This window comes from Rhinichthys klamathensis, unplaced genomic scaffold (assembly GCF_029890125.1).
Source record: "Rhinichthys klamathensis goyatoka isolate OS25496 unplaced genomic scaffold, OSU_Roscu_1.1 h1tg000802l_1, whole genome shotgun sequence".
NCBI classification, from domain to species: domain Eukaryota; kingdom Metazoa; phylum Chordata; class Actinopteri; order Cypriniformes; family Leuciscidae; genus Rhinichthys; species Rhinichthys klamathensis.
In genome coordinates this window covers 99,615-115,665 of record NW_026607194.1, presented here as the reverse complement: position 1 = coordinate 115,665, position 16,051 = coordinate 99,615, and the positions used below count along the sequence as shown (strand labels likewise).

The 16,051-nt window shown below is 42.3% G+C and overlaps 1 protein-coding gene across 8 annotated transcripts in view; it reads left to right on the top strand.

Moving 5' to 3' along the window:
* LOC130078040 (uncharacterized) overlaps positions 1-16,051 on the top strand; it is a 51,665-nt gene that overhangs the window by 7,957 nt on the left and 27,657 nt on the right. For 7 of the 8 annotated variants that reach the window (XM_056243503.1, XM_056243502.1, XM_056243508.1 and 4 more), the window contains 3 exons: positions 3,333-3,401; positions 9,257-9,304; positions 11,976-12,029. In XM_056243503.1, coding sequence (XP_056099478.1) covers positions 3,333-3,401; positions 9,257-9,304; positions 11,976-12,029 — 171 coding nt within the window. The remainder of the gene's footprint in view (positions 1-3,332; positions 3,402-9,256; positions 9,305-11,975; positions 12,030-16,051) is intronic. The other variant, XM_056243505.1, reaches the window with a different exon arrangement.

The following is a 16,051-nucleotide window of genomic DNA, read 5'->3' as shown; positions in this document are numbered from 1 at the left end:
TCCAGCTAAATCCTAAATGCGCCGCCCGCGTCACACCCTGGAACCAGTGTCCTTACTGGGAGCCTTGGACCTCGAACTATATAACAGAGTCTTCTTAGGCGTTCGAAGCCCTTCTTGCGCCATCTGCAGGTCTATCATTCATTCTACTTCAGAATGTCCCCAAACCGACTCAGATCTTCCGAACCATCCAGCTCCTTTCCAAGAAAAATCCACTTGATATGTCCCTCAATCAAGGAATGACCGTAACCAGATTTCTACCTTAGTTCCAGGCAGACAAGTGTGCAACAGCTTTAATTCATCACGTTGCAACAGACAACGATGCCACTTCCTCCATGTCTGTAATTTCTGTGGCGGAGCTCACGCCCGTTCTATGTGCCCTGTGCGGCGCTCCTTTAGCTAACTTTAACCGTCGACATTCTTAGCGTCTGCCTAACCACTCTCCGCTCAGGTCTTGTTCTCCTAACAAAACAAGAGCCCCAGACGCCATGTTCAATTTGGCTTTCTTCCGATCACCAAATCAAAATGCTAGGTCGATGGTCGTCCCTCGCCTTCGAAACATACGTTCGTTCAGATCTGCATAACATTAGGCAAGCACAGCAAACACTAGCATCCCTCTAAGTCTGGACCGCTTCTCCCTACTATTTTGCATCTCCCCGCTTACCTAGCCCCGCAGGGCGTGTATTCATCTGGATGCAGTGAGAGCTCTCCCTTTTCAGATGTGCGTGACCTACCACTCCTGGAGTGGGGTCTCCCATCTGAATCGCCGTGTGGGCTCTTCCGTTCAGAAGCATCATAGGCTCTCCCGTTCGACTTGCTGTGTGGGCTCTCCCGTTTTGATCGCCGAGTGAACTCCCTATTTATACATATGGGGGGGCTCTCTCCTTCGAAACGCTGCGGGAGCTCTCCCGGTCGAATTGCAGTGTGAGCTTTCCGTTCGGGCGCCGTGGGGGCTCTCCCTTTCCGAATCGCTGTGTGATCCTTCATGTTTTTAACCATGGAGGCTCTCCCGTTCGGATCGCAGTGTGGGCCCTCCTATCCGAATAAATCAGGACTGGAGGTACCAAGGATCGTACGTCCCTCGAACGCGACGGGCCATTGTGTCTTTATGTGATCTCCGCCCCCTGCGTCAGAAGGATGGTAGTTCTGCTTTTCCTTTGTATACCGTAGGCTCCCTCTTGCTGCGTAGGGAGTTTCGCTTCAGACACCGGTGGCCCGTTCGCCTTTAGGGACGAGGACCTTCTTCCCCATTTGTGACATCTGGAAGCCCCATGTTCTCTAACTCCATGGAGCTCCATGTCATGGATGTGGCAGGGCGTTCTCCAACCTCGTACTCAAACCTCCAGTCCCAAGATACTCCCGCAGGAGTCATTTCTGAAAGTCACTGCCGCAGCAGTGCAGCGGTGAGATGTACCCCAGTCAAATTTCCACAAGCCCATGTCGTTTCACTCCACAACGAACGCAGGCACACTCTTTAAAACACAGCTCCCGCCGGAGCTCCACTCATAGCCCCACATGGTGGGCATAGTAGGGAGACGCAGTTCCAGCCAGGAGCCCCTTTAAACATATCACTGCCGCAGCAGTGTCCATCCATGCTCCATACAGCTTTCAATTTCCACTCTTTTGGGGGGTAACATACTTTAAGCTTATAGGCATCCCGTATTTGATCACGTTATTCTAACTTGCTGTCCCAAATATTTATTCAACACTTTTGGGGGGTATATCAGAGCTCGAGTTGAAGCTGCTTCATCGAGCCCCTCTCCAGCGGACAGCAAGCCAAATAAGTTTAACCTAATATCTTAAAGATTTTATGGGCAAACGAACTCGTTAAATGAAGTTCCTAAACGTAAATTAGGGAGGAGCGAGCCCATCCAATCTTTCAATCAACAAACAGAGTATATAAGCAGCCGCTTACCTCTCCCTAGTATCAGCTGTTCCAGTATCCCTCCACCTCCCCAAACTCCACCTTCATCTTAGGTACCTTGCCCTTTAATTAACAGGTCCTACATTTAGCCACTGGGGGGTATATCAGAGCTCGAGTTGAAGCTGCTTCATCGAGCCCCTCTCCAGCGGACAGCAAGCCAAATAAGTTTAACCTAATATCTTAAAGATTTTATGGGCAAACGAACTCGTTAATAGAACGTTTGTTTAAATTATCTAGTTTTTTATAATGTTCTCAAAACCTTAGCACAAAAACATTATTTACTATACATCATTGGTGGAGCGTTTTTTTTCTGAAACGTTTTAGTTGGATGTTTGTCTTATGTTTTTTAAATTTTACTACTTGTTCAGAACGTTCAGAGAACATTCAAATTCCATAATGTTTGAAGAATGATACAGATGTTTCCTTAACGTTCACATGACCAAGAAAACACCCTTTTTAACATTTTTGTAACAGGGTTCTTTGTTATGGGAAGAAGGAGGCGGGAACCGGCGAACATTCAACACTTTAGTAATAAAATAAACAAATACAAAAATGAAAGTAAAAGCCAGCAGCCCCTCACGGACGACTGCTGGCACACAAAAACAAAACACAACATAAGTTCAGGCCTGTTCCTCTCTCGATCTGCACTGTTGTCGCTCCTCCTTTATGCTTCTGCTCCTCCGTGAGAGATGCGAGTCCGGTGCGTCTCACAGGTGTCGCTCATTACCACTCACGCCACCGGCCTCGCGCCGCTCTCACGGCACTCGGCCTCGTCCTGCTCGCTACAATTTTTTTTTAACATTCAGAGAACATTAATTAATAACGTTTTCATGACTTAACCTTCTTAACATACACTTAAAAGTTGGGGCTAAATTATATATTTTTAAAAGAAATTAATACTTTTATTCATCAAGGACGCATTCAATTGATCAAAAGACATTTATAACGTTAAAAAAGATTCTATTTCAAATAAATGCTGTTCTTCAGAACTTTCTATCATCAAAGAATCCTAAAAAATAAAATGTATCACAGTTTCCACAAAAATATTAACTGTTTTGAACACTGATAATAATCATAAATGTTTCTTGAGCATCAGATCCTCATATTAGAGTGATTTCTGAAGGATCATGTGACACTGAAGACTGGAGTAATGATGCTGAAAATACAGCTTTGATCACAGGAATAAATTACACTTTACTGTATATTCACATAGAAAACAGCGAATTTACATTATAATAATATTTCACTATTTTTACTGTATTTTTGATCAATAAACATAGCCTTGTTGAGCCGAAAAGGCTCTTTCAGAAACATTAAAACATCTGGGTCAGACCTGGGACCGTTGAACACGTGTGGGATTGTGGACACGTCTGTCGAGTTGTGTTGACGTGTTCATGTTTGTGTGTGACAGATTGAGCCCTGTTAAACCATCGTTCGGTGAGAAGTTTCCAGATCTCACAGTGTCTCAATCTACCAATGGGTGAGTCAAGTGGCATCTGTACAATTCAGTGATTCACAAACATGTTCTTGAAGTTTTCATTTCATATTTCAATAATTTGATGACACATTCACATGTTATCTCAGTTAATGGTCACATGACATGCAGGTAAAAATCATCTTTTTATATGTTTTATTTTAGATTGTTCTATACAATTATTCAATTATTTTAATTTTACATTTTTATAATTTAATAAATAAATAGCTTTTCATCAACTCATGAACCCCAGCGTGGGAAACGTCAGTCAAATATAGATTTGAATAGCGTTTTTCAGCCGAGATTTGCTAGTGTATAGTTCAGTATATGGTTCAGTTTTCTGCAGTTCCGTTTAGGAGTTGATTTGTATGTTATTGTGTTGATTTGTATGTTATTGATAACAAACAGACTGAATAGGGTATTGTACAGTAGAGTGCAGTAGAGGTAGAGTACAGTAGATGTAGAGTACAGTTGAGTACAGTTGAGTACAGTAGAGGTAGAGTACAGTAGAGTACAGTAGAGTACAGTAGAGGTAGAGGACCGTAGAGTACAGTAGAGTACAGTAGAGGAAGAGTAGAGTACAGTAGAGGTAGAGTACAGTAGAGTACAGTAGAGGTAGAGTACAGTAGAGTACAGTAGAGGTAGAGGGCAGTAGAGTACAGTAGAGTGCAGTAGAGGTAGAGTACAGTAGAGTACAGTAGAGCACAGTAGAGTACGGTAGAGGCAGAGTACAGTAGAGTATAGTAGAGTACAGTAGAGGCAGAGTACAGTAGAGTACAGTAGAGGCAGAGTACAGTAGAGTACAGTGGAGTACAGTAGAGGCAGTGTACAGTAGAGTATAGTAGAGTACAGTAGAGGTAGAGTACAGTAGAGTACAGTAGAGGTAGAGTACAGTGGAGCACAGTAGAGGTAGAGTACAGTAGAGGTAGAGTGCAATAGAGTACAGTAGAGTACAGTAGAGGTAGAGTACAGTAGAGTACAGTAGAGTACAATAGATGTAGAGTACAGTTGAGTACAGTAGAGGTAGAGTACAGTAGAGTACAGTAGATGTAGAGTACAGTATAGTACAGTAGAGAACAGTAGAGGTAGAGTACAGTATATTACAGTAGAGTACAATAGAAGTAGAGTACAGTAGAGTACAGTAGAGGTAGAGTACAGTAGAGGTAGAGTACAGTAGAGTACAGTAGAGGTAGAGTAGAGTATAGGTAGCGTACAGTAGAGTACAGTAGAGGTAGAGTACAGTAGAGTGCAGTTGAGGTAGAGTACAGTAGAGCACAGTAGAGTGCAGTAGAGTACAGTAGAGGTAGAGTACAGTAGAGTGCAGTAGAGTACAGTAGAGTACAGTAGAGTGCAGTACAGTAGAGGTAGAGTACAGTAGAGGTAGAGTACAGTAGTGGTAGAGTACAGTAGAGGAAGAGTACAGTAGTGGTAGAGTACAGTAGTGGTAGAGTACAGTAGAGGTAGAGTACAGTAGAGGTAGAGTACAGTAGTGGTAGAGTACAGTAGTGGTAGAGTGCACTAGAGGTAGAGTACAGTAGTGGTAGAGTACAGTAGTGGTAGAGTACAGTAGTGGTAGAGTACAGTAGAGGTAGAGTACAGTAGTGGTAGAGTACACTAGAGGTAGAGTACAGTAGTGGTAGAGTACAGTAGTGGTAGAGTACACTAGAGGTAGAGTACACTAGAGGTAGAGTGCAGTAGTGGTAGAGTACAGTAGTGGTAGAGTACAGTAGAGGTAGAATACAGTAGTGGTAGAGTACAGTAGTGGTAGAGTACACTAGAGGTAGAGTGCAGTAGTGGTAGAGTACAGTAGTGGTAGAGTACAGTAGTGGTAGAGTACAGTAGAGGTAGAGTACAGTAGTGGTAGAGTACAGTAGTGGTAGAGTACAGTAGAGGTAGAGTACAGTAGTGGTAGAGTACAGTAGTGGTAGAGTACAGTAGTGGTAGAGCACAGTAGAGGTAGAGCACAGTAGTGGTAGAGTACAGTAGAGGTAGAGTACAGTAGAGGTAGAGTACAGTAGTGGTAGAGTACAGTAGAGGTAGAGTACAGTAGAGGTAGAGTGGAGTAGTGGTAGAGTACAGTAGTGGTAGAGTACACTAGAGGTAGAGTGCAGTAGTGGTAGAGTACAGTAGTGGTAGAGTACAGTAGTGGTAGAGTACAGTAGAGGTAGAGTACAGTAGAGGTAGAGTACAGTAGAGGTAGAGTACAGTAGTGGCAGAGTACAGTAGAGGTAGAGTACAGTAGAGGTAGAGTACAGTAGTGGTAGAGTACAGTAGAGGTAGAGTACAGTAGAGGTAGAGTACAGTATAGAGTACAGTAGAGGTAGAGTACAGTAGTGGTAGAGTACAGTAGAGGTAGAGTACAGTAGAGGTAGAGTACAGTAGATGTAGAGTACAGTTGAGTACAGTTGAGTACAGTAGAGGTAGAGTACAGTAGAGTACAGTAGATGTAGAGGACCGTAGAGTACAGTAGAGTACAGTAGAGGTAGAGTAGAGGTAGAGTAGAGTACAGTAGAGGTAGAGTACAGTAGAGCACAGTAGAGGTAGAGTACAGTAGAGTACAGTAGAGGTAGAGGGCAGTAGAGTACAGTAGAGTGCAGTAGAGGTAGAGTACAGTAGAGTACAGTAGAGTACAGTAGAGTACAGTAGAGTGCGGTAGAGTACGGTAGAGGCAGAGTACAGTAGAGTATAGTAGAGTACAGTAGAGGCAGAGTACAGAAGAGTACAGTAGAGGCAGAGTACTGTAGAGTACAGTGGAGTACAGTAGAGGGAGTGTACAGTAGAGTATAGTAGAGTACAGTAGAGGTAGAGTTCAGTAGAGTACAGTAGAGGTAGAGTACAGTGGAGCACAGTAGAGGTAGAGTACAGTAGAGGTAGAGTGCAATAGAGTACAGTAGAGTACAGTAGAGGTAGAGTACAGTAGAGTACAGTAGAGTACAATAGATGTAGAGTACAGTTGAGTACAGTAGAGGTAGAGTACAGTAGAGTACAGTAGAGTACAATAGATGTAGAGTACAGTATAGTACAGTAGAGGACAGTAGAGGTAGAGTACAGTATAGTACAGTAGAGTACAATAGAAGTAGAGTACAGTAGAGTACAGTAGTTGTAGAGTACAGTAGAGGTAGAGTACAGTAGAGAACAGTAGAGGTAGAGTAGAGTATAGGTAGCGTACAGTAGAGTACAGTAGAGGTAGAGTACAGTGGAGTAAAGTAGAGTACAGTAGAGGTAGAGTGCAGTAGAGTGCAGTTGAGGTAGAGTACAGTAGAGCACAGTAGAGTGCAGTAGAGTACAGTAGAGGTAGAGTACAGTAGAGTGCAGTAGAGTACAGTAGAGTACAGTAGAGTGCAGTACAGTAGAGGTAGAGTAGAGTATAGGTAGCGTACAGTAGAGTACAGTAGAGGTAGAGTGCAGTAGAGTGCAGTTGAGGTAGAGTACAGTAGAGCACAGTAGAGTGCAGTAGAGTACAGTAGAGGTAGAGTACAGTAGAGCACAGTAGAGTGCAGTAGAGTACAGTAGAGGTAGAGTACAGTAGAGTGCAGTAGAGTGCAGTAGAGTACAGTAGAGGTAGAGTACAGTAGAGTGCAGTAGAGGTAGAGTACAGTATAGTACAGTAGAGTACTATAGAAGTAGAGTACAGTAGAGTACAGTAGTTGTAGAGTACAGTAGAGGTAGAGTACAGTAGAGAACAGTAGAGGTAGAGTAGAGTATAGGTAGCGTACAGTAGAGTACAGTAGAGGTAGAGTACAGTGGAGTAAAGTAGAGTACAGTAGAGGTAGAGTGCAGTAGAGTGCAGTTGAGGTAGAGTACAGTAGAGCACAGTAGAGTGCAGTAGAGTACAGTAGAGGTAGAGTACAGTAGAGTGCAGTAGAGTACAGTAGAGTACAGTAGAGTGCAGTACAGTAGAGGTAGAGTAGAGTATAGGTAGCGTACAGTAGAGTACAGTAGAGGTAGAGTGCAGTAGAGTGCAGTTGAGGTAGAGTACAGTAGAGCACAGTAGAGTGCAGTAGAGTACAGTAGAGGTAGAGTACAGTAGAGCACAGTAGAGTGCAGTAGAGTACAGTAGAGGTAGAGTACAGTAGAGTGCAGTAGAGTGCAGTAGAGTACAGTAGAGGTAGAGTACAGTAGAGTGCAGTAGAGTACAGTAGAGTACAGTAGAGTGCAGTACAGTAGTGGTAGAGTACAGTAGAGGTAGAGTACAGTAGAGGTAGAGTACAGTAGAGGTAGAGTACAGTAGTGGTAGAGTACACTAGAGGTAGAGTACAGTAGTGGTAGAGTACACTAGAGGTAGAGTACAGTAGAGGTAGAGTACAGTAGAGGTAGAGTACAGTAGTGGTAGAGTACAGTAGTGGTAGAGTACACTAGAGGTAGAGTGCAGTAGTGGTAGAGTACAGTAGTGGTAGAGTACAGTAGTGGTAGAGTACAGTAGAGGTAGAGTACAGTAGTGGTAGAGTACAGTAGAGGTAGAGTACAGTAGTCGTAGAGTACAGTAGTGGTAGAGTACACTAGAGGTAGAGTACACTAGAGGTAGAGTACACTAGAGGTAGAGTGCAGTAGTGGTAGAGTACAGTAGTGGTAGAGTACAGTAGAGGTAGAGTACAGTAGTGGTAGAGTACAGTAGTGGTAGAGTACAGTAGTGGTAGAGTACAGTAGAGTACAGTAGTGGTAGAGTACAGTAGAGGTAGAGTACAGTAGTGGTAGAGTACAGTAGAGGTAGAGTACAGTAGAGGTAGAGTACAGTAGTGGTAGAGTACAGTAGAGTACAGTAGTGGTAGAGTACAGTAGAGGTAGAGTACAGTAGTGGTAGAGTACAGTAGTGGTAGAGTACAGTAGAGTACAGTAGTGGTAGAGTACAGTAGTGGTAGAGTACAGTAGAGTACAGTAGTGGTAGAGTACAGTAGAGGTAGAGTACAGTAGTGGTAGAGTACAGTAGTAGAGTACAGTAGAGGTAGAGTACAGTAGAGTACACTAGAGGTAGAGTGCAGTAGTGGTAGAGTACAGTAGTGGTAGAGTACAGTAGTGGTAGAGTACAGTAGTGGTAGAGTACAGTAGAGGTAGAGTACAGTAGTGGTAGAGTACAGTAGAGGTAGAGTACAGTAGAGGTAGAGTACAGTAGTGGTAGAGTACAGTAGAGGTAGAGTACAGTAGAGGTAGAGTACAGTAGAGGTAGAGTACAGTAGTAGAGTACAGTAGAGGTAGAGTACAGTAGAGGTAGAGCACAGTAGAGGTAGAGTACAGTAGAGGTAGAGTACAGTAGTGGTAGAGTACAGTAGTGGTAGAGTACAGTAGAGGTAGAGTACAGTAGAGGTAGAGTACAGTAGAGGTAGAGTACAGTAGAGGTAGAGTACAGTAGTGGTAGAGTACAGTAGTGGTAGAGTACAGTAGTGGTAGAGTACAGTAGAGGTAGAGTACAGTAGAGGTAGAGTACAGTAGTGGTAGAGTACAGTAGTGGTAGAGTACAGTAGTGGTTGAGTATAGTAGAGTAGAGCTGCTATGCTGGATAACAGAAGAAGAGAATGCAGGAGATGAAATATTAACAATTACTTTACCAATAAAAACAAAAAAATCTAGTCATTTTTGCTTATGGTTTAACAATCAAACAACACACACGCACACACACACACACACACACACACACACACACACACACACACACACACACACACACACACACACATACACAACGTGGGAAAACCCAAAACAAAATGGGAAAACAAAGTAACTTGCATTACGTATTTGAAAAAAGTAACTCATATTTAGTTGTAAATGTTAAAAGTAATGCATTACTTCACTAGTTACTTGTAATGGGTTACACACAACACTGATGAGGAGCATCTGAAGTTCTGATGTGTTTCTTCATTCCTCAGCGCTGTGAAGAGTTCCTCCGTCTCCAGTCCCGTGAAGAGCTCGACCCGGTGAGATTCATCCTCCACACACACACACACACACACACACACACACACACACACACACACACATTTTATATACTTTATTTGATTCCACATTACAAGTTAATTTCATTTGGAATCAAATTTTTTGAATAATCCAACAGATTAAAACAAATCAGCACATTGTTATGAATTACTAAGGGTTAAGAGTTCTAAGGATACAGGAAACATCGTCTTTTCCATTCATTCATTTAGTCATTTAGCAGACGCTTTTATCCAAAGCGACTTACAACTGAGGACTAAACCAAGCGAGTCATCGTGAAGAGGCAAAAGCAACGCAAGAAGTGCTCAAAATACAAAGTTCAGCCATAGCTCGGAGTAGCATAAGCCAGGCAAGCGAGGATTTAGAGGAAAGGATTTTTTTTTTTTTTTTTTTTTTTTTAAGTTAAGTGGTCCCGGAAGAGATGAGTTTTCAGTTGTCTTTTGAATGTTGTCAGGGATTCTGCATTCCGGATGAGGGTGGGGAGATCATTCCACCAGCATGGAGCCGTGAATGAGAATGTTCTGGAGAGTGATTTTGTGCCCCGCTGTGATGGTACCACGAGCCGTCGCTCATTGACCGATCGTAGGCTTCTGGTAGGGATGTAGACTTGTAGTAGTGAGTGGAAGTAGGAGGGAGCTGAACCTGTGGTCAATCTGTAAGCAAGCGTCAAAGCCTTGAACTTGATGCGAGCAGCGAGTGGTAGCCAGTGCAGAGAGATGAACAGAGGAGTGACGTGGGCCCTTTTGGGCTCGTTGAAGACAAGACGAGCTGCAGCATTCTGGATCATTTGTAGAGGTTTAGTTGCACATGATGGAAGTCCAGCCAGAAGAGCATTGCAGTAATCAAGCCTAGAAATGACCAGGGCCTGGACGAGAAGTTGTGTTGCATGCTCAGTTAGGAAAGGCCTGATCTTCCTGATGTTGTGCATAGCAAACCTGCATGATCGAGCTGTCTTTGTAATGTGGTCTGTGAAGGTCAGCTGATCATCAAAGATTACTCCAAGATTTCTGACCGACCTTGATGGGGTGATTGAGGATGAATCTACCTGGATAGTGAGGTCGTGCTGAAGAGACGGATTGGCAGGGAGGACGAGAAGCTCAGTCTTTGCCAGGTTGAGCTGCAGGTGATGTTCCTTCATCCATGCCGAGATGTCCGCCAGACAGCTTGAGATCCGTACAGCTACTGTGGGATCATCTGGTTGAAATGAGAGGTAGAGCTGGGTGTCATCAGCATAGCAATGGTAAGAGAAACCATGTGCCTGTATGATGGGTCCCAGTGATGTGGTGTAAATGGAGAAGAGGAGCGGTCCGAGAACTGAACCCTGAGGAACGCCTGTGGTCAGTTGATGTGCTTTGGATACCTCACCTCTCCATGTGACCTTGAAAGACCTACCTGTGAGATAGGACTCAAACCAGTTGAGGGAGGTTCCAGTGATGCCCAGTGATGAGAGGGCGGACAAGAGGATCTGATGATTCACAGTGTCGAAGGCAGCAGACAGATCCAGAAGAATGAGAACTGATGATTTGGCAGCAGCTTTTGCGATCCGCAGGGCTTCCGTGACTGACAGCAATGCAGTCTCAGTTGAATGTCCTTTCTTGAAGCCAGATTGGTTGACATCCAGCTGGTTGTTAAGAGACAGGAAGGATGATACTTGGTTAAAAGCAACTCGTTCAAGTGTTTTTGCAATGAATGGTAGGAGAGAGACAGGTCTGTAGTTCTCTAGAAGTGATGTGTTTAATGTTGATTTTTTAAGCAGAGGGGTTACCCGAGCCTGCTTAAATGCTGTAGGGAAAATGCCAGTGTGGAGGGATGAGTTGATAATGTGTGTGAGAGCTGGTAGAAGTGTGGGAGAGATGGCTTGTAGAAGGTGTGAGGGGATGGGGTCTAGAGGGCAGGTGGTAGGATGACTGGAGAGGAGAAGTTTAGATACTTCTTCCTCGGTTAGTGGAGTGAAGGAGGAGAGAAGGTTATTGGCTGTGGGAGAGGTTAGTCTGGGTTCCTGTGCTGAGAACTGACTGCTGATAGTGGTAGTTTTGTTAGTGAAGAAGTTAGCAAAATCATCAGCAGTTAAAGAGGAGGTGGGTGGTGGTGGAGGTGGACAGAGGAGAGAATTGAATGTCTTGAACAGTGAACGTGTGTTAGAGGCGCTGTTGATCTTGTTGTGGAAATATGAAGATTTTGCGGCGTGAACGTCAACAGAGAAGGCAGAGAGCTTTCATGATACTGGAAATGTATCCATTCATTTTTTGTCAGCAATCGTTCATAATCCGTGAACTCTGTAGATGGAATATGACAGGCCGACGATAGATGTTCTGGGGTAACGTTAGAGTCCAGAACTTGCCGGCGGTGTTTGTAAATTTTACCACTTTGTATCGCCTGCTTAAAGGCTACTTTGATAGATGTTATCAGACACATAACAAGGAGTGCTGTACGTAGAATCATGTCAGAAAATTCTCTACATTTACGACGGCAGTTACGACGCGTGCTGTTGCTGTTACACACACACACACACACACAGACACACACACACACACACACACGCTCGCACACACTCGCACACACACACACACACACACACACGCTCGCACACACACACATACACATGCTCACTCACACACACACACACACACATCTGATGTTGTTCTCTGTTCTCAGGAGTGAAAGCGTGTCTGTGTCTACACTGAAGTCCTCGACACCGTCTCAATCTCAGTAAGTGTCTCTCACACACACACACACACACACACACACACAGCCACACACACACACACACACTCACACAAACACACACATACTTGTTTTTGCTACGTTGTGGGGACTCATGACTAGAAGGTGACACGTGGGGACAGCAATTTCTAAATACAATAAAGCCATCATTTTAAGTCAGAAGTGTCTGGGGGAATTTTTGAATCCCAAAAATCAACTTTATTATCATAAATTCTTAATTTTAGAAAGCTTAATATTTGTCAGGTTTTTCTATTCTGGTGGGGACGTCCCCATTGTGTCTTACCACAAACCACCACTGTGTGGCACTATTATGAGTTATCTGTAGATTAACGATTTTTTTACACAAATTTAAACCTGTACCAGATTAACAATAAATATTAAGTTTAGATAATCATTAAAGAATTGTTTAAAAGGGAGAATTGTCTATATTTATATTTGTATGGATTTTTACTTCATTTTACAATTCACTAATTCCCTATATTTGAATAGACCATTTGTATGGATGTAAAAAGTGACAACAGCCTCACCTCACTTCCTGATTAACAGGAATCTATTTTTCTTCAACTCTGAGAATCTGAAAAGGTCCACATTTTGATAAATAAGACAGTCATGTTGTATGACAAGCAGGAAATGGTCATGGGGCATTGACCCCACGGGTATAATTGTGTTTGCTGAATAATGATCTGCGCATACTGGAATCAACTCTGAATTAAAACAGCACATGCCTGGCATTCAACAGGGTTGCGAAATATACTGCTATTTGTGTTTTTCTTATTCGTAATACTACAAATTTGTCACGTACAGAAACCTGGGAAGCCCCATGAGTCCAATATGTATTAATTCGTTGTGGAAAAAATCGCCAAACAATACAAAACAGTCTTTAAGCAGTGAGGATGATTTTGTTGTCCTCTCTCTTCTTAAAAAGAGAAAAAGAAAAGAGGAAATCTTTTATCCTTAAACTCAACACAAAACTGTATTATCTATCTGTATTATCTATCAATCTGGCATCTGTATGTCTTTATATCGGTCTGTTTATCCATCTATATTTTTTATGCAAGTGTGCCACAATTTTGGGACCACACCGAATTCTTTTGAGTAGAAGACATTTGACGTAGAACCCCCATAAACTTCCCCAAGAGAAGTTTGGACATTTGGGCTATTACAAAAAAAAACAAGAATCTATGTTTTCTTAATGCTCTTGAACATTTATTTAAGTACCAGTGTTTTCACTTGAGTTTTGAAACACATTTTGAACTTGTTGCCCAAACAGAAAATAAACCCCCATCTAGGTAAAGGACTTTTACATTTTTCGCTTTAAAGCATACGATTTTTAACATAAAATTTCACCCCCTCCCAACTTCTCCCCTGAAGTGCTGCTGGTGACCTTTCAATGCACTCCATGCATTGGGCTTTACCAGGAACCTTCCCAGAGTGGATGTTGTTCATCAGAGTGTTTTCCACAGCCTGGATCTCCTCTTTAGACCACTTTCTCCGTGGGTTTTGTGAAGATACTGAATAAAATAAAAATAAATATTAGTAATTGTGATTGGGATAAAAGTTATTTTTATTTTATTCCCACACGACATGAACGTGAATAACATATCAAATAAATACATGTTCTTTGTTTTTTCTCTCATTTCTTTACAGTTTTATACATACATGTTTGCTAAAATCTAGTTATCATGGTTGAAAATGTGACAATATTTAGGCTTTATTGGTCTTAACCATAAAATACTGCTTGGGAAATTGAAGAAGTAAATTCTTTTCTTTACATGTTTAAGCCTTTAGAAACTAAACATTTTAGTTATAGGACCTAACTAAAGCTGCCGCACCCCACAGTGTTTTCTTCTTGACAAATTGTGCAGTCTTTACAGTCTTTATCCAGGGGGGGGGGGTTAATTAAAAAATATTTTTTTTATTTGATGGGGGAAGTTTAGACTTTTTTTTTAATTACTTTTATCTCCTATATGCTCACTCATTGCATTTTTACAATGGGGTATTTTTGTTCTTAAGAATTTATACAACACAAGGAAGCTTGATTTCAATCTTTGAATTAAATTGAAAAAAAGTAGCACAAATAAATACAATAGAATAAAGATACCTATAAAGAGAAAAGTTTTTGCTTAGGTCTGACACTAGTATTCAGAAATACTACAGAGACTGAATAAATTAATCAAATGTAAAATAACACAGGGTAGTATTTTAGTCCTGACTAAATTAAATACATAGGATATTAATCCTGATTCATTAAAATTAAAGCTATGTTTTGTTGTTTTGACAACCAAATTACTGACAGACTAGACATATGGCTGCTGTCACTGTGAGCTCGTGCACAGATCCTGTAGTACCAACATTATACGGTCACGTGCGATGTATGCTTATTAAGACATAACCGAATGTGTTTAGAGGATACTCACCAAGACCGAAATTGACATGATTTTCGCATGTTTTTGACTGTTAAAGTGATATAATCCACGAAAAATAAAGTTTGTTACCCGTGAGCTGTTTGTGAGGCGGCTTGTATGTGTGACGAAAAAAAACCCGACAGAAATCTCGACAGCGCACAAGTAGCCTACCGAATAGTTTAAGATCACGTGAATGTTTAAACTGGTGAGACTTAAGAAGACGTAAGAAGCCTTTTCTAGCTTTCTTATCATTCCCTTTCAGTAGCTGACTACATACCTGCTGAATCTGAAGGTGAAGCACCATTTCCAGTCTCATTTTCAGAGTCTGATCCATCACAGTCCATCAGTACTTTCTCTATAAAACACAGTAACCATACAGATAAAATTAATAGGTAACAAACTAAATATTTTTATATTGTCTATAACCACGGGTGCACATAACTGGTATGCAGCTATGCATGTGCGACAAAAATCAGGAATGCGTAATGCGACGGTTACTCCGCACCTTTGCATACTTAACCGATCTTCTCATCTAACCTTACACATGACATGTTGCTTGTCAACTAAGTTATACTGTCAGAGATGTCCAAAAAGCAACAGACATTAAGCAGCTTCTTTGGCGTTTCGCCACCTACAAAGAAACGCCAACTGGAGCCAGAGCCGAAAAAAAATACTTTGTTGCTTGAAGCTAACGATGAGTGCACTGAAATGTGGTGCAAGATTTGCCGATCAAGTCCACATCTAGCAGACAAAACAGGTGCGTTTTATAAAGGAAATTCTCAAAGAATTTCAACCATCCTTTATTTGACAAACATGAAAAGAGCAAGGAGCACACAAATGTGGCACAAGCTATTGTTAATAAACAAGCTAGCCGAGAAGAAATGTCCAGTTGCCCCACTTGCCAGATGGCGAGACAAGCTGAATGAAGAACAGCGGCAAGTTTAATGTTTTTCTCCTCACCTACTATTACGACGTGGTGCAGCACGATTCACTACTATTACGACGTGGTGCAACACGATTCACTACTATTACGACGTGGTGCAACACGATTCACTACTATTACGACGTGGTGCAGCTTGATTCACTACTATTACGACGTGGTGCAGCTTGATTCACTACTATTACGACGTGGTGCAGCACGATTCACTACTATTACGACGTGGTGCAGCTTGATTCACTACTATTACGACGTGGTGCAGCACGATTCACTACTATTACGACGTGGTGCAGCACGATTCACTATTATTATGACGTGGTGCAGCTTGATTCACTACTATTACGACGTGGTGCAACACGATTCACTACTATTACGACGTGGTGCAACACGATTCACTATTATTATGACGTGGTGCAGCACGATTCACTACTATTACGACGTGGTGCAGCACGATTCACTATTATTATGACGTGGTGCAGCTTGATTCACTACTATTACGACGTGGTGCAACACGATTCACTACTATTACGACGTGGTGCAGCACGATTCACTACTATTACGACGTGGTGCAACACGATTCACTATTATTATGACGTGGTGCAGCACGATTCACTACTATTACGACGTGGTGCAGCACGATTCACTATTATTATGACGTGGTGCAG